Consider the following 18,948-nt stretch of genomic DNA (forward strand, 5'->3'; position numbering starts at 1 on the left):
TCTTACTCTGTTTTCAGAATGTATTGTGAAACCACTTTAATGCTGTTGACAACATCCTGCTGTTGGATACAGTGTGTGGAGTTGTTATACCACCAGCACATTGGCCCCAAGTCCTCCACCACCTGCTGTGTTAGCGTGGACAATGAGGCACACGAAGACCATGCCAAGATGTCATATTTGCCAGCTGAGAAAAGCTGTGCAGATAGAATGAACCGTCCAGTCCTGCAATGCAAGTGTGCAAAATTGGTCTGAGCAGTACAGCATTTTTTGCCATGGTGCAAGTGGATATTGCTGGACTGTTCAAAGCCACAATGTGGCTTCTGGTAGTAACCACCCTTTCCAATTTTCCCTATGTGGCCTGAATATTTTCCACAACCACTGTTACAATAATTCAGGTCCTGTCTAATTTCTTTGCAATAGAAGCTGCACCTCATACGACAGTCTCTGATAGTAGTCCCCAATTTGTTGCATCTGAATACTGCCAGTTTTGACAGTGCAAAGGCATTATTCACTGGCCACCCCTCCTCTTTGCTGGTGGCAAATATGGAAGCTGACCCGAACTCAGATGCAGAAGTCACATGGTCCTTTGAATGGTACAAAAAAATCCACATGCACCTGTTTTCATATTTGGCTTGGGCCATGGTGAAAAACTCTGTCCAGAAGCAGACAATTTCGCATGCATGTGTTGCAGGACTGACATTCTCTGAGGAAGCTCTTACTCACTTCCTAGCATTGAACAAGTATGTCCTCCTTATTGATGGTCACTGCCCAGCTGAACTGTTACCTATGTGATGAGCGTGAAAGTTACTCAAGCTGTTACGCCCGACGTTGCATACCTGGTCCACCAAATGCATCTGAATTACTGGTCAGGCACCCCTGCCTTGGCTTGCATATTCAGCAAAAGTTCTGGTGTCAACGCTGGGCGTTGATGTTGAACATAGAGGGTGTCAAATGTGATATCGTGGCAGGACCAAATCAGCTTTGGCTCCAACATCAGCAGAATGTAATGCCCCGGCTAAGCCAACTTTGGGAACAAGTATTCTGGTTTTATGTCAACACCCAGCAGCATACTGTGGCATCAACAGAATAGTCCTACCTTGTGACTGCAATTGTCACAGGCAGCTCTACCCTGTCATGAGCCCAGCTCCTGCCACATATTTCAGTGGCGAAACAACAAAGTCCTGGCAGAAACAGGGGCAGCCCATGGAAAATGAGACAGTCTCTCATCCCATACAGTTTTTGGCTCCTATAGTGATGGTGGTGGCCAGCACCAGCATGGTTCACTTTTTGCCATGACACTCTACTTAATCCCCCCACCAGTTTCTGTTACCACCATTGAACAAAGTGAATGACACAAAACAGTGTCGCCTCCTATGCTGCTCAAGCTCTTGTAGGGGATATCTGCATCTGCAACTCCCTTTTGTTGTTGGTCCCATTACCATTTAGGACAGTTAAAGAGGGGAGGAATATTATATTCCTGCCAAGTGTGAGAAGGATATTCCACAAGCAGCCAACAATACGGAGGTGGAATTGGTAAGTTTTCTTGATAAGGAGTGGAGCATAGTCACTGCACTTTGTGGCAGCAGAGGCCACAAAGTCGCAACTCAGATGGGCAAATCCTTTTGTTCTTGGCTGCTTTAAATAAACTTGCTCTCCAGCTAGAAAGTAGTTCGTATGCTTACACAAAGCACTCCTTTATGGAGCATTATTTTATTGTGTTAACTGATTAGCTTCAGACTTAGAATCCAGTTTTGGATGCAACTGAGACTGTGTGTTTCTTGTGCACAACAGACTTTCCATGCTCTGGAATTTATCGGCTTGCAACTTACTGGGTGAAGTTGCACATCACTGTCTCCTGGCTTGTAGCAATTGTGAATAAGTTCTAAAATAGTTTAAACTTGACTAGACAATTGAGCAAGTAAAGAATAATTTGTGTTGCATCCAGTGGCATATGAAACAAAAAAAGGCACTCTGCATTAACCTTCCAAAAAAATGAAACTACAGAATCAATGTGGCCACTGGTTTATTCAGACACATTAAAATGTGTTGTCAAATCGATAGTGTGTAGGGTACAACATTAAACAAAATTACCAATCAATGTTTAACTATTGTCAGTGATAAACTGTTCTGCTACCCACAACATTGATGTACAGACGGGTAGTGTGTGACTGAACCACTTGCTGACATCTAACATAAACAGGTGTTTAATTGTTAGAAACTGATGTGTACATGAAGAAATCAAACCCAAAAAAATGGAAAATTCTTTTGAATTACTTTTAAAATTAGGAATTTTAACATTTCCCTTCCATCTTTATAAAGAATGCTGCTAATCTCACTGTTAGTTCTGCGCCTTCGAGTAACAGGAGGTCAAAAAAACTGCACATCAATAATTAATTAAAAACAATCCCAACAATGCTTACCAGACCGTCCTGTAGTTCACTTTTTTCTGATTCTTTGTTTTCGATTTCAGACTGAAGCTTCTGACACTCACTCTTCATTGCTTGTACCTCACTGTCCCTAGCTTTCTCCAGGTCATTGTACTCTTCTGAGAGCTTATTCTTAAGTTGAGATACATGTTCAAGCTCCTGTTTTAGAGACTGAGTTTCCTGGAATTACAAACATGTCATAGTTTAATATTGGTATAAGTTGCAAAAAGAAAATTTGTATGAAAAATGTGTACAATTGAACATAGTTTATTTTATATGAATTACATTAGGCTGTTACTAATTTAGACATGAGAAATACATATTCTCAGAAAGCCATGTAAGTCTTGGTACAAAAAAAGGGGAGGGGGAGGGGCAGGTAGAGAGAATCTTGCAAATAAATCGGCAGGCAAGAGAATATTAAATGACAACCCAGGAGCAATAACTCAACTCAAGGAATACAGGAAACAAGAACTAATACTCAGGAGTGAGTGTGGTGGAGAGGGGGAGGACTAAAAAGCACTGAACAAACCATTTTATATTGTGAAGCTTAATAAAATTGGTACTTATACTAACAGTTTAGTAATGCGAAGTGCATAAGGCAATGTACTTGAGAGCACCAGGTGTAGATGACAGAAAGACAACCACATACAGTACAAGCAGGAGTCTGATAGAAATTTTACCATTAAGACCAAACTTAAATAAAAACAAATAATAATTCTCATAAGAAAAAGACGTATTTGGAATACATGCATAAAGAAAAATTAGAACACAGTACGAACAAATGTCAATGAACAAAGTAACATTATCTGCAAAAGGGGGGAAGGAGCAGTGAGGGACGGGGCAGAGCCAGGTGAAACGCGCAGTGATGGTGGACAAGACAGTGGTGGCAGCCAGAGTGGGAACGGCAATGGGGGATGTTGGCAGGGGAGTGGTGAAGGTGGGTAGTGGCACGGTTGTGTGTGGTGAAAGGTGGGTGGCAAAGGTGCAGAGGGGCTGGAGATGAAAGAGGAAAAGGGGCGAGCGAGTGGGGAAGGGGGCGAGCGAGTAGGTGAGTGGGGATGAGGGGTGGGGGTGAGTGGGGATGAGGGGTGGGGGTGAGTGGGGATGAGGGGTGGGGGTGAGTGGGGATGAGGGGTGGGGGTGAGTGGGGTTGGGTGGTAGGGGTGAGTGGGGTTGGGTGGTGGGGGTGAGTGGGGTTGGGTGGTGGGGGTGAGTGGGGTTGGGTGGTGGAGGTAGGTGGGGACAGGGACAGGGGGGTGGGGGCGGGGGTGAGTGGGTGCAGGGTAAGTGGGCCTGGGGGGTTATGGGGAGGGGGTGAGTGGGTGCAGGGTAAGTGGGCCTGGGGGGGGTTATGGGGAGTGAGTGAGTGGGGTCAGGTGTGAGGGAGTGGGGAGAGGTGTCAGGGAGTGGGGAATGGAGGAGGTAGTGGGGCATGTGGGAGGGAATGGTGAAGGGGGGAGGGAGTGAGGCATGGAGGAGGTAGTGGGGCATGGGGGAGGGAGTGGGGAAGGGAGGAGGGAGTGGGGAAGGGGGGAGGTAGTGGGGCATGGGGGAGGGAGTGGGGAAGGGAGGAGGGAGTGGGGAAGGGGAGGGAGTGGGGAAGGGGTGGAGGGGGGAGGAAGGGGGGAAGGGGGGAGGGAGTGGGGAAGGGGGGAGGGAGTGGGGAAGGGGGGAGGGAGTGGGGAAGGGGGGAGGGAGTGGGGAAGGGGGGAGGGAGTGGGGAAAGGTGGTAGTGGTAGTGGTGGTAAGTGGGGAGAGGGTAGAGGGGGTGAGGTGAGGTAGTTGGGGTGAGGTGAGGTAGGGGGGCTGCGATGGGGTGAGGTGAGGTAGGGGGGCTGCGATTGGGCGAGGTAGAGGTGGGGGGGCACGAGTGGGGCGAGGTGGAGGTAGGGGGCGCGAGTGGGGAGAGGTGGAGGTAAGAGGGGGGGGCGGGAGAGGTGGAGGTAAGAGGGGGGGGGCGGGAGAGGTGGAGGTAAGAGGGGGGGGCGGGAGAGGTAGAGGTAAGGGGGGGGCGAGTGGGGAGAGGTAGAGGTAAGGGGGGGCGAGTGGGGAGAGGTAGAGGTAAGGGGGGTGGGGCGCGAGTGGGGAGAGGTAGTGGTAAGGGGGGTGGGGCGCGAGTGGGGAGAGGTAGTGGTAAGGGGGGTGGGGCGCGAGTGGGGAGAGGTAGAGGTAAGGGGGGTGGGGCGCGAGTGGGGAGAGGTAGAGGTAAGGGGGGTGGGCGCGAGTGGGGAGAGGTAGAGGTAAGGGGGTGGGGCGCGAGTGGGGAGAGGTAGAGGTAAGGGGGGTGGGGCGCGAGTGGGGAGACGTAGGGGGCCGCGGCGAGTGGGGAGACGTAGGGGGCCGCGGCGAGTGGGGAGACGTAGGGGGCCGCGGCGAGTGGGGAGACGTAGGGGGCCGCGGCGAGTGGGGAGACGTAGGGGGCCGCGGCGAGTGGGGAGACGTAGGGGGCCGCGGCGAGTGGGGAGACGTAGGGGGACGGGGCGAGTGGGGAGACGTAGGGGGACGGGGCGAGTGGGGAGACGTAGGGGGACGGGGCGAGTGGGGAGACGTAGGGGGGTGGGGGCGAGTTGGGGAAGGGGGTGGGGGCGAGTTGGGGAAGGGGGTGGGGGCGAGTTGGGGAAGGGGGTGGGGGCGAGTTGGGGAGGGGGGTGGGGGCGAGTTGGGGAGGGGGGTGGGGGCGAGTTGAGGAGGGGGGTGGGGGCGAGTTGGGGAGGGGGGTGGGGGCGAGTTGGGGAGGGGGGTGGGGGCGAGTTGGGGAGGGGGGTGGGGGCGAGTTGGGGAGGGGGGTGGGGGCGAGTTGGGGAGGGGGGTGGGGGCGAGTGGGGAAGGGGGTGGGGGCGAGTGGGGAAGGGGGTGGGGGCGAGTGGGGAAGGGGGTGGGGGCGAGTGGGGAAGGGGGTGGGGGCGAGTGGGGAAGGGGGTGGGGGCGAGTGGGGAAGGGGGTGGGGGCGAGTGGGGAAGTGGGTGGGGGCGAGTGGGGAAGTGGGTGGGGGCGAGTGGGGAAGGGGGTGGGGGCGAGTGGGGAAGGGGGTGGGGGCGAGTGGGGAAGGGGGTGGGGGCGAGTGGGGAAGGGGGTGGGGGCGAGTGGGGAAGGGGGTGGGGGCGAGTGGGGAAGGGGGTGGGGGCGAGTGGGGAAGGGGGTGGGGGCGAGTGGGGAAGGGGGTGGGGGCGAGTGGGGATAGAGTGGTGCCGGTGGTGGTGGTGGTGGTGGTGGTGGTGAATTGGGAAAGGGTAGTAGAGGTGAGTGGAGAGAGGATAGTGATGGCAAGTTGGGAGAGGTAGTGAGGGCAAGTTAGAGGTGTGCCGGTGGCAAGTGGTGAGGGGGTAGACTGGGTGATAAGGGAGAAACTGTTGTGGGAGTGGAGAGCAGAAGTGAGGAGTGTGTTGGGAATGTGGTGGGAGTTTGGAGGAAGAGCACGGAGGGGGAGTTGTGAGGGGGCATGTGTAGGGGGGATGAGGAGGTAGAGTCACGGTGGGTGCGGCGAGTCACGGGGGGGGGGGGGGACCGGCGAGGCACTGGGGGGGGGGGGGGGCGGCGAGTCACGGCGGGGCGCGGCGAGTCACGGTGCATTGGGTGCAAGGTTTGAAGTGTGGGCTGGGGGCGAGGCTTGGGGAGGTTGAGTGGGGCTTGGGGAAGGGGAGAGACGATGACAGTGGGAGGGGGAATGTGGTGTGGGTGGGGAACGGAGGTGGAACAATAGTTGGGAGCAGTGATTGGGTAGTAGGAGCGTAGGCGGAAAACATAACATGCAACATCAGTACCTGAGAGATTTGAATGGGATGCGGTACAGAATCACGAAAGTACAGATCAAATGGTCCATTATATGTGATAATTACCGAAAGTGTGGCCTGCAGAGAATTCTCCAGAGCTGCAATTTCTGTTTTAAAGCTTTCTTCACTGTTTTTCTTCTCTGTCTCCAATTCAGCCATACTTTTCTGGAGTTCAAACAAATCTGTCTCTAAAGAAGTTCGTTGAATCCCAATAGCTTGGATAAACTCTTCATTAGTATGTATTGTTCTTTGAAGATTCTCAACTGTTTCAGTTAATTTTTGATTCTCCTGTAAAAGATTAAAACATGTTTATAGTTTTTTTTAGCTTTCACGCTTAATGCATTCAAAAGTTGAAATATTTACTACAGACTCTTACTTACTGCTGTCAGAGTTTGGATTTGATCCTCTTTTGCACTAAGTTCAGTTTCTAAACCATGGATTCGCTCTTCCTTAAGTTCTAATGCTCTCTGACTCTGAGAAAGCGTCTCATTCAATTCTTCTGCCTTTGAATTGATTGCTGTTAATTCATCTTCCTGTTTTTTTAACTTTATCTCCAAGTCCTTCTTTTGTTTAATGAGACCTTCATTGTTTTCCTTCAAAACACTAATTTCATGGAATTTTATGTTCACAGTTTCCTTAAGTTCTGAGAGAGCACTTTCCATGTTTGCTGAGTTCATTCTGCAACGCTCAATGGATGACGACAGTTCTTCAATCTGCATCTCCTACAGGGTTTAGAATTGCAATGTCATTTAGAATAATATATGAAGTTAACTAGAGGTTTAGTGATACTCTTCTCAACACTCAGTAACAAAATCATTACTGAGAGGTATGTTCAATTTCTAGTGCAACAGTGGCCAAACACGGTTAACAAGGGAACACACAGCCACACATTATATGCTACAGAATTAATAACTTGTCTCATATCATAGGTCTAATATCATAGGTCCTAATGTCACCACAAAGTTGAAAGTCATGAACCCTAAAGACCCACGCTAAGTGTGCAAGTGAAGACTCATAAACCAGGCTATCCCATTCACCCAATCTCTAACGCGATAGGGAACTCAGAAGAACGGATTTCTAAATATTTACTGCAGTTGTTACAACAAAACGTTGTTTTTGAAGAAAACTTTGCTATTTGTAATAGGAAAGATCTTGTTAGTCTATTGTGTGATAAAACCTTTTTCCCGGCAGTGTTCTGTTGTCTTTAGATATTAAAAATCTATACATGAATATTCCCATCAATGAGACTATTAGCCTCACTGAAAACAGTCTTCCTAGACAGCATCAGCTCACAGTAGATGAGATCACTGAAACCATCTCACTTATTAAATTAATCACTTCATCTAACTATTTTTCATTCAATAATCAGTTTTATGAGCAACACAAGGGCTCAGCCATGGGTAGCTGTCTGGCAGGATTTATTGCTGTTGTTTTTGTTAATCATTTAGAAGGAGGCTACCTTAAGAAGAATGATACAGTTATATCCGAACAGATACTTTCCTATAGGTGTTACGTCGATGACATTTTTACCATCTTTGATGGTACTGTGGATGAGGTCCCATGTCTGGTTGAAGATTTTAACTCGCTACACCCTCAGATGGCCTTCACTCATTAGATAATGGATGACAACAAGAATATCAATTACTTAGGCCTAGAATTACAACTAGGAGGTAGTGTCAAATTTGACATATTTCACAAACCAACAACAAGTGATTTCATATTCATTCCTCTTCTTGTCATTCATATTGTCATAAGAAAAGCTGCTTTAAATCAATGATTCACTGCATCACATAACTTCCCTTAGTCAGTCTTCTATTTAGAAAGAATTAACTAACATTAAGTATATTGCTATCAGTAACAGTGTCAAAAAAACCTGATTAATCTAAACTTCCATTAGATCTGTTAGCAAAGAACACTAGATTTGTTAAAATCCCTTTTGTAGTCACCTTATAATATGGCCTTGCAAATCTATTCAGAAAATATGTTTTGAACGTCATATTTTCGTTGACAAAGTCCAGCATTGGTACATACATAATGAAATATCTAGTAAAGACTAATACGCTGAATCCGGAGTTTACAGAATTGAGTGCGTCAACTGTGAAGTTTCTTATGTGGGCCAGACTGGTAGGAAATTTCGAACCAGTATGGAAAAGTTAAACAGAATTACATGTACTCCATGCCGTTAGCAAAGGGGAAAGGCTAAATCTTTTAGAGGAAATTGTAATTCTGAAACATTCCAGTACAGGAAAATGTATTTTATTGAATGATCAGTTGATTAGCAAAAACCAGTCTTATTATGATATTATGGTACCCACTATTCCAACCCACCAATAGTTTTTATTGTGAATGTGATGCTACCTTTTTTATTCCTTTTCTTTTAATTGGTTTGACTAATGTTTTAGCATCATTTTAAGTTTTATTGCTTTATAATACACTGTTTTACCGAATTTGTCTTCCACATATGTAATTTAGTTATGCAATCACTTTTTGTAAGCACATTGGGTAGCCAATGCCATCTACCTTTAATGTCTGCTATTATGGTCGTATAATCTTGCCTCTATGGCTCTATGTTTGCGTGGCCAGCTTGGAGGGCTGATGTATCTTGTTCCCAACTGCATTATCCATTTGTCAGCTGTACGCAATGCTCCATGCTGAGTACGCCGGAACACAGTTGGCTCCATTCATGTAAGATTTCTTAAATTTTTTTTGGTTTGTGATAGTTTTTCCTCTCCAGAGGGCACTGTAGTTATACTCGGCATTGTATTCCACATTCTGGGTTCTGTAATGCTTTAACTCATCCCATGATGACAGGACAATGGTCCCTTATAAAATTTTATCTTAATGCCATATGTGGGCATTAATGGACAATGTTGGTTTTCCACATTAATTTTTAAACAAGTTCACAGTTATGGTCAATTGTAGAGTTGGCTGCACAGCTTGGAACTTTGCGTCTTCTGTGTATTCATATTAACTCTATTTACCCACTTTAATCTGTATATGCCTCACTGTTGTCGTTTTTCATCCCTAGGCCAATCTGATGATGCCCCAAAAGGGTGAAATGCATCAGTTCCTGCAAATAAAAGAGATTTTGCAACCGACACTGTCTTATTTCAAGAAATTCATAACTGGTTGTTGTACTAGTGCCCAGTATGGAATGGAACTTCCCCCCCCCCCCCCCCCCCCCCCCAGCAGTATATGTTAGATGCTTACTGGTGGTCACGGAGAGTTTGTCATTCTTCACAAATAAACTGTTACAGTTTCTTGAGAGATGCTAGAAGACAGTAATTGGTGCAAAGCAGAACAAAATGACTGTTAATAACCAGCAATGTGGAAATGAAGGAGAACATATTACTTTATCATTAATCTCATTCATGTAGTTCTGATATCTCCAGTTGTGTGAGTGGGAAGATGAAAGTCTCTACTGGGAACAATCAATGTGCCATGAAATGAACACAGGACCTAAAATAGTTTTTCAGTACTTACTTGAAACCTTCACATTTAGTGTGATCTTATGGCTCACTGAAAAGTCGTGACATCCCAAATCATTACATTACCTGAAGTTTTCAGTGTACTGTTATTTGGTGAACAATGATTTTCAGATGTACAAAATCAGCAGTTACTCTTATGGCAGCCTAATTTGTATCAGATATAATAATCTTCTTCTATGACTCACTACCTCCATCAGTAAGTTTTATTTTCTGAGCTACTGCATTTATTAGATGAAATATTTAAATGAACCCTACATGATGTCATGAAACTACATATGATAGCTCCATAGTATAACTGCAAATGTTGTCACCAATAAACCAACTAAGACAGCACTGCCAATCTGCCACTGTTTTAAGTCTATAAGAGTCTAAAGTCCTAAAAAATCATATGTCAACAAAGCACAGTAAATCACAGATATTATGGCTGCTCGAAACACTTTATAGATGAAGATAATGTTATCGACATACACACTCGTGCTCATAAATTAAGGATAATGCTGATACATGGCGAAACAATGCTCTGGTTGTCAGTTTGCGGGTTTAAATCACCTCGGGGTATGACTATGCAGTGCATTTGACCTGTGGTCGTTGCACGGTGGTGCTGGCAGCAGTCCACATACGCAGAGGTGTGTTGGTGCATGTCGGAGTACGGTGCAGTGAGTAAGAGTGCAGACATTTTCATATGTGCTAATGGTGACTGTGTGTTGCAAATGGCTCAAAGAACACATATTGATGACGTTATGGGGGGTAGAATACTAGGCCGACTGGAGGCTGGTCAAACACAGCAGGTCGTAGCATGGGCCCTCCGTGTGCCACAAAGTGTGATCTCAAGATTATGGCGACAATTCCAGCAGACAGGAAACGTGTCCAGGCACTACAGTACGGGATGTCCACAGTGTATAACACCACAAGAAGATCAATATCTCACCATCAGTGCCCGCAGACGACCATGGAGTACTGCAGCTAGCCTTGCTCGGGAGCTTACCGCAGCCACTGGAACAGTTGTCTCCATACACACAGTCTACAGACGACAAACAGGCCTGGTTTATTCGCCCGGAGACCTGCAAGGTGCATTCCAGGAGAGCCTGTAAAGCCTGGTGTCAAGAACACAGTACATGGTCATTGGAACAGTGGTCCCATGTTATGTTCACGGACGAGTCCAGGTATAGTCTGAAGAGTGATTGTCACTGGGTTTTCATCTGAAGTGAACCAGGAACCAGGTACCAACCCCTTAATATCCTTGAAAGGGACCTGTATGCAGGTCGTGGTTTGATGGTGTGGGGTGGGATTATGATTGGTGCATGTACATCCCTGCATGACTTTGACAGGGGAACTATAACAGGTCAGGTGTATCAGGACACCATTTTGCACCAGTATGTCCGCCTTTTCAGGGGTGCAGTGGGTCCCACCTTCCCCCTGAGGGATGATAATGCATGGCTCCACTGAGCTGTCATCGTGGAGGAGTACCTTGAAACAAAAGATATCAGGCGAATGGAGTGGCCTACCTGTTCTCCAGACCTAAACCCCCATTGAGCACGTCTGGGATGCTCTTGGTCGACATATCACTGCGCATCTTCAAACCCCTATGACACTGCAGGAGCTCCGAAAGGCACTGGTGCAAGAATGGGAGACTATACCCCAGCAGCTGCTCGACCACCTGGTCCAGAGTATATGAACCCATTGTGTGACCTGTGTACGTGTGCATGGTGATCATATCCCATATTGATGTCGGGGTACATACGCAGGAAACAGTGGCGTTTTGTAGCACATTTGTTTCGGGATGGTTTTTTCAGCTTATCACTGATACCGTGGACTTACAGATCTGTGTCGTGTGTGTTCCCTGTGTGCCTATGCTATTAGTGACAGTTTTGTGTAGTGCCAGATTCTGCAGTTATCCTTAATTTATGAGCATGAGTGTAGTAAGTCAGAAAATAAATTCTGAATGTGAAGTGTTTATAAATGGGTTTACACATTCTGAACAATCCTTGAATCAGTTTCAAATAGAGGTTTTTTTACATGTAACAAAAAGAAATGTATGTAGTTACCTGCTTCTTTTTTCCATGAGCCTGTTGCACTGTCATAGCAGGGGGAGATGTGGTACTCCCACGTGGAAGGCAGCAGATAGGAATGCCAGAAAACTTGAGCAAACTAAACTAGCTCTACCAGACCAAACACAACTTAGCTGGAGAACATCTAGACACCCCTCTTGATCCCAACAATCAAGCTGTAATTCTGTGTTCTTATTCTAAAGAACACTCTCCATTATGCATTCAACTTGTAAAATCGTCATGGTGGAACTAATGGTACCAATACAATTGTACAGGCCCTGGATGGAAGTACAGTTGTTTCTGAGTATCAGATTCTGTGGCATCGGGAACATCACACACAGAAGAATCAGATCTCCTCAAAATCTCTTCATCCCAAGAAAAAGAACTTTTCAAGAGCTATTAATATCAGGACCCTGCCAAAAACTGGAAAACTTAGACAATTGACTGACATCCTAGAAAATTTGCCACTGAGATCCTACTAATTTATGAAACATATTTCCTAGTTGAAAACCATTTCAACTTCGAGAACTGCAGGATATTTAAAGGACAACAAGCAGTAAAAATCAAAGGCAGTTTATCAATACTTGGACTTTAAGAGCAGTAAGGAAAACAATTCGAGATTCAGTTGATGACCTTACATCCCCACACGAAAGATTTTCAGTCCATACAGCGAAATCAAGCAACAAAGCTTATGCCCCATTAATAGTGATAGCAAGAAAAATCTTCAGAAAGTAGATTTTTAGGAAACACTAGAGGATGACAAGCAAGAGAAGCTTATTAGGTGATTTTAAGGCATAAGATGGCATGGAAAAGAAATCCTTGTCAATAGTAGGAATTCACCCAGTGCATCAATGGATGAATAAAAATGGAGAATGTCTAATAAGCTTTTGTTCATCATCTGCATGGAGTCCTGTGTCTCCACAGTTTGCAAGACCTCTATGCAGAGAGAAAATGTGGAAATCGCCAAACTCATTATTAGTGGAATTTCAGATTGGTCATGTGTCAATTTCTGGAAAGGATATGTACAAGGTTCAAAATGTCTGTGTACAGAAGGGAGTCATTGATTCAGATCACAACTTAACACAAATCAAAATTAGGTTCCACCCAAACAGATCCAGATTTAAGGGCAATGATTACCTAGAGTTAATACAGACTGTCTGGAGAAGAGTGCTGATGATTTCACTCGTGATATACAAGAAGAAGATCCCAAGGAGTGGTCAGACCTCCACAACACAGTACAGGCATCAGCCACTAAATTATGACAGACAACCTAGAAACATAAACATAGTTGACAATTCGTGATGAAGTTGTCGATGAGTGATCATTGGTATGGAGTCAATGGTATGGACAACACACATTTGAAAGATGAGAGTCCTCCTTGTAGATACAAAAATCAACCTCAAAAAACGATTTCCTGCAAAAAATGTCCCTACGACAAAAGCAATCTCATAGAGATACAGTATGAATTCAAGAAAACAACACCTGAAATTTCTACACGACATTCTATGAGGATCTATCTGGGTATACACCAAGAAACAAGTGGGATAATTCAATCTCACAAAAATAGAAAATGACCTAGAGGGGATGGCATAACTGCACACATGTCAAAAATAGAAGAAGATGAACCCATAAGAAGAATTTTTGTACTCTTAAAAAAAAAATGGAAAACTGGAACAATTCCAAAGCACTGGAAAAAAGTTGTTACACATACATTGCATAAAACAAGTGATAGGAAAGACATCAATAACCACAGAGGACAATCTCTTTTTCCAGTTATATAAAAGATTTTATCCAAAACTCTCTTAAACAGGGTTCAAGAGTAAACAGAACATTTGATTTTTGAGTATTAAGCAGGCTTCAGGAAAGGTAGATCGTGTGACAAGCAAATTTGGTTGCTGAAGGTAATAATTTTTAAGAATACATCAAAGTCCCAACACATTCGTCAACTTTAAGGCTCAAAAGAAAGTGTATGGCTCTGCTGGCAGGCAAACCATTTAGGACACTTTAGAAGAGTTCAGAGTAGGCAGGATGATTAGTGAACTAACCTGACAGACTCTCACAGACACAGAACCTCAAGTGAAGTTTCTTACTGAAATAACTGAGCATTTTGAAGCATTTAGAGGAGTTTGATAAGGAGATGGTCTCTCCCCATTTCTGTTTAACATAGTGTAAGATACGAGAATCAAAGTGAAGCTTTTGCTGATGATCTATCTATCTTCAGTAAGACAAGTATGCCATTACGAAGTTAAGCAAGATGGCATCAGAGACAGGCCTCCAAATATCATATAAGAAGAATCATTTGATGGAAAAATTTACATAAAAGTATCAGAAGAAGCCCAACACAAATGAAATATGTGACAACTTCATATGTGTCTTCTTTTAAATATCTCAAAGAAATCATAGTACCATCTGGACTGGCCAATTTAGGAAGAGTCACCAAACTCAAGAAAACATACAGAATAACAAGAAAGTGCTACAATAAATGAGTGATATCTTTTAATGTGAAACTTCAACATTACAAGACAGCTGTTTTGCCCGAAGCATTATATGCCACGAAAGCTATATTTCACAGTAGCCACTAAAAGCTGATGAAAGTGGAGAGGAACAGCAAAAAATTCTCAGAGAAATTTATAGTCACATTAATACAAACGGTATATTGATTAAAGGGAAAAAAACTGCAGACATATACACAGCAACTGATAGGTTCACTGATGCAATACGTAGAAGACACTTGAAATTCTATGGTCACACGTGCAGAATGGACAGTACTAGATTTACTAAAAAAATTCTTAATACAATATATTTAAATAAGGTAAAAATCACTTCTTTAGAAGAAAATTAAGGGGGCTTATGAGAAATGATCACCACAGATGATACCATTGGAGAAAGCAAAGCCTTTGAATTCCTTGCTGCAAATCACACATTCATGGAGAAAGCTAAAATGACCACTGGAAAATAATGGACACAGGAACACAAGAAACAACATAGCAAATTCGCAGAGAGATTTTGGCAAAGAAGGAAAGGACGCTGTCAGACGGAGCTAACAAGTTCAGACACACTCTATAACTGGGCATACGGAAGGAAGGACGTAAGAAAGGAGAATTGCTTCTTTTTTACGGACATCATGGTACAAATAAATAGCCTAGGGACCAATGACCTCAGCAGTTTGGCCCCATAGAACTTACCACAAATTTCCAAATAATTACTTTTTATATACGAGCAGAATAAAATTAAATTAAATTCACACTTTACCACCAGGAAAAGCAATACCATGTTCACACATCGGGCTCCTATTTCACTTCACTTCAACAATAAATCATGAAGTGTATTCAACAGTAATACATTGATTGCATTAGAGAGAACCATTTAGAAATATATTAACAACACGTTGTGTAAAATTGCTATTTTCAACATTTTAAATGGATTCTTCACAAGAATGCAAAATTTTACATACCTTTTCTTCCAAAGATCTCTGCAACTCAGATGCATTATTGCTCATTGTCCCCAAGGATCCTTCCATTGATTTTAATTCTGCTTCTTTTGTTTCCAGTTCCTTCATACATTCTTGGTACTTAGTTGTAACATTCTGAATCCGCATTTTTAACTCCTGGACATATTTATTTTTCTCGTCCTCCTTCTTTTCTAATGATTTCATTTTCTCTTGTAATGATGTCTGGAACATTTAAAAATTAATTACTGTGTACATACAGCTAAATATCAAATTTTTAAGTTCTAAACCTAAGTATTTTTCTAAAATACTGTTTATACTGTTATAACATGTAGGATCTTAATTACAGATAACAAAGATGATGTGTGATATAGACATTGTTGGAAATGCCCCAGATCTGTTAATCATTTTGCCAGTTTTTGGTGGAGCAAGCAGTTATCTTTATGGGCTAACAGGGTCATATGGTATGGTGCATCTGCCAGGGCAATTCTTTTTTGAAGTACCATAGCACAGGATAGTTTTCTTTACACTGCACAAAGCACAGTTGGATATTCACCAGAATAATAGAGATACAAATTTCTTTTCCAGTTGGACACTGAAACACTACATTATCATAGAAATGCTGTCACCCCTGGATGAATCTATTTTTTTTTTAAAAAGCTGGATGTCCAAAGAAATGTTCAGCAGCTAGTAGATTTCCAAGATTGAACAATTTTATACTTATCTGTGGCTCATTCGGAAAGATAATGGCTGCCGCTGAGAGATATCATTGTGACTACCTAGGGCCAAGTTCACACGGAAACGTTGTGGAGCCTAGGCAGAGAGACTGATTTCCTAAATGTAGTTGAAAATGACTGAAAGAAACAGCATTCCTTTCATTTACACACATGCACACACAGTGTCGTGCAAACTTAGTTCACAATCATAGTTATAAGTCAAATACTCTGTGAAATCACACTTCAATTTTATAATGCTGTTATGTTATTTTTCTAAATTGCAGTTTCTTGGAAGTTATGCCAGAAAGGGACTCACTGCCAGGAAGTTTCCAAGCAGTATACACGCCGCTGCAGATTGCAGGAATCACTCTGATGTTAGTCAGTTGCAAATAATGGAATTACAGCATGCTTATTTGTACTTTGCTGTCTAAAACATCAAAAGTCAGGGTGCCAGCATATTTATGTTTATCCATCACAGGTAATTAGTAAAACTAAATTCTAGGCATCTGAAATACACGCCTATAACAGGGGTGATCAACCCATGGCCCACATGCAGCTCAAGAAATGAGCATAATAATGAAATATCATACATGAAATGTCAAATAATTCGATCTTGCTTCTTTAAAATAAAAAAAATCATAAATTAATAAATTCTAAATTACTTAAATGTGTTAATTATATACCTCTGACCATCACTATTACCCTCTCCCCCCCCAGTGGTTTTTGTTAGTGCTAAGTATATTATGTGTGGCCTAAAAACACTTGTCTTCTCGCAGTGTTGTCCAGGTAAGCTAAAAGGTTGGACACCCTAGGTTTATAATCACCATCTTATGTTGAAACACTGTGTTGTTCACTGTTTTATAGGAATGTGAAAACCAAGGTTCTTTTCCTAAAATAAGGATTAATGATTTTCAATGTAATCATTTTAAAGAAGTCTCCACAAGCATTTCAGTTGACATCAGTTACTTGTAGTATATAGTTTCTGAGTGTCAGTCCTTTCTTTGAGTTCTTACAAAGCAGTGTCATTCATTACTTGCAGGATAGCCTGTGCTGAATCTTTGTTACATCAATTGCAAGTCACAGTACAACCCAACTTTTCTTTAAAAAATAAAGCCTTCTTTTTTGAAACATTACAAATTTACAGCGCTCTGGCCGCCTTTGTCAGAAGTGTTGTGCAACAGTTTTTGCAAAACAAAGTTTTTTTAGATATCATCCATATGAGGAATAGTTTGTCAACAATATGTGTGATCAACCTATTACTTTGTATGAGATGATTTATTTCTTATCATATAACATGAAATAAAGGAGTAATTAGATTATTCCATGTACTCCTTAGACAGGCAATGATTTACTTAATATCTTCACTGTAAATTAGAGTTGGTTTGGATCTAGTGCACTCAATGAACAAGTGAGGTTAGACATTTTCAAGCTTAAAATAAACAAGTAAATAAAGAACTTCCAAATCAAAAATCCATTTCAAGTTAATGTGACTGGCTAACCATTGGTACAAACAATGGGTAAGAGCCTGCCATTCTGAAATATGTCAAAATCGTTGGATGGCACTCTGCACAGGCTCAAGTGCATGAACAAGTGCACATACTCTTACTCCTGCACACACCATCATAATTTCATGAAACGTTAATGCTCAAACAAAATGATTTTTAGTTAAAAATGAACACTGAAGAAGTATAGAGGGTGTTAACAACTTTTTCTCCCTCATAAGTGGCTGGTTGACCACTGATACTGAAAAAGTGAAAGTGTCTGCCAATATGCAATAAGTTAAAATGTGTGCTCTATTATGGGGTTTTGGAAAGGTTAAAAATCATGAAATGTGTAATTTTTACTTTTTTGTGTTTTAAAAATCTACAGACTTTCCCCTTTCAATTGACATATAATTTATTCAGTTCAGAAGACTACAACTATTTTAAAAATATTTTTGAAATAATTCTGCATGGGCATGATCCACTGTGCCACTGTTGCTGTCAAATGTTGTACTCGTGAAGCTACATGCTCACATGTACATTTTATTGATGTGAGAGAAAATAAATGTTGGGGCTAACCTGTGATAATTCGATACATATCGCTTACTCAATTGTTGTGTGTTTCATGTTTATTTACTCTTTTGGAATCCTGAGATTATTCTTAGTGAATTCTGTTCATTGAAGTTTTTGTTTTACTGAAGGATAATCATGGGTAAACATAAAGTGTCTAGAAATCCTCTGTAGGCTTTCACGAAATGGAGAAATATTGGAAAGCCAAAGGTAGGTGTTATTACAGTAAACAATAAAGACAATAACCAAGTGTGTGAATCTACTCTTGCTGGTACACCGGCCTACTGCAATGAAAGTGAGAAAGAAAGTACGTAGCAGAGGAAGCTTGGTTCAGTTAATGAAAAGTATGATTGTTTTATGGTTGAATCGAATGTGAATGAAATATTTGATATGTCAGTTCCCAGCGGAATTTTTTCAAACTGTGTAATATGTATTCAGTGTAGTGAAGTCGGTCTGGAACAATCTATAAAAAATCACGTAGAACTTGCCAGTGAAATGGAACTTTGTGGTAAGTGTTCATACATGACCACCTTGTGGAACAATGTCGAAGTGACTCCAAATGAAGAAAATGGTAGCAAAATCCATGAACACGACATTAGATCTGTTTGTGCCCTGTGTACAATTGGTAAGGGTGCTACTGCAGGTGCAGTTTTCTGTGGCATGATGAATCTTCCAAATCCCCCAACCAAGTTTATGAACTATAATAGATTTATAGAGTCTAAAGTAGAAGATATCGGTATAGAATCTATGAAGAAAGCTGTGGAAGAGTCAGTAATAGAAAGCAGTGATGTAACAGACTTGACTGCAGGATTCAATAGTACTTGGTATAAACGGGGACACATCTCTTCATGGTGTAGTATCTGCCACCAGAATGTACACTGTGATTCTATAAGCTTCAAACATACTCAAGAACTGAATTCCTATGGTGATAATGACGTAGTGCGGAAATTTGAGTGTCTTGGACATGTACAGAAATGAATGGGATCTAGACTTTGGCAACT

At 42.9% G+C, this 18,948-nt stretch overlaps 1 protein-coding gene across 1 annotated transcript in view; it reads right to left on the reverse strand.

Moving 5' to 3' along the window:
• Window positions 1-18,948, reverse strand: part of LOC126248666 (early endosome antigen 1-like) — a 216,127-nt gene that overhangs the window by 29,053 nt on the left and 168,126 nt on the right. The window contains exons 10-13 of the mRNA XM_049949885.1: window positions 15,187-15,405; window positions 6,577-6,918; window positions 6,263-6,484; window positions 2,421-2,606 (exon numbers count right to left, since the gene is read on the reverse strand). Of these exons, the coding sequence (XP_049805842.1) occupies window positions 2,421-2,606; window positions 6,263-6,484; window positions 6,577-6,918; window positions 15,187-15,405 (969 nt within the window). The remainder of the gene's footprint in view (window positions 1-2,420; window positions 2,607-6,262; window positions 6,485-6,576; window positions 6,919-15,186; window positions 15,406-18,948) is intronic.

The sequence above is a fragment of the Schistocerca nitens genome, chromosome 3 (genome assembly GCF_023898315.1).
Source record: "Schistocerca nitens isolate TAMUIC-IGC-003100 chromosome 3, iqSchNite1.1, whole genome shotgun sequence".
NCBI lineage: Eukaryota > Metazoa > Arthropoda > Insecta > Orthoptera > Acrididae > Schistocerca > Schistocerca nitens.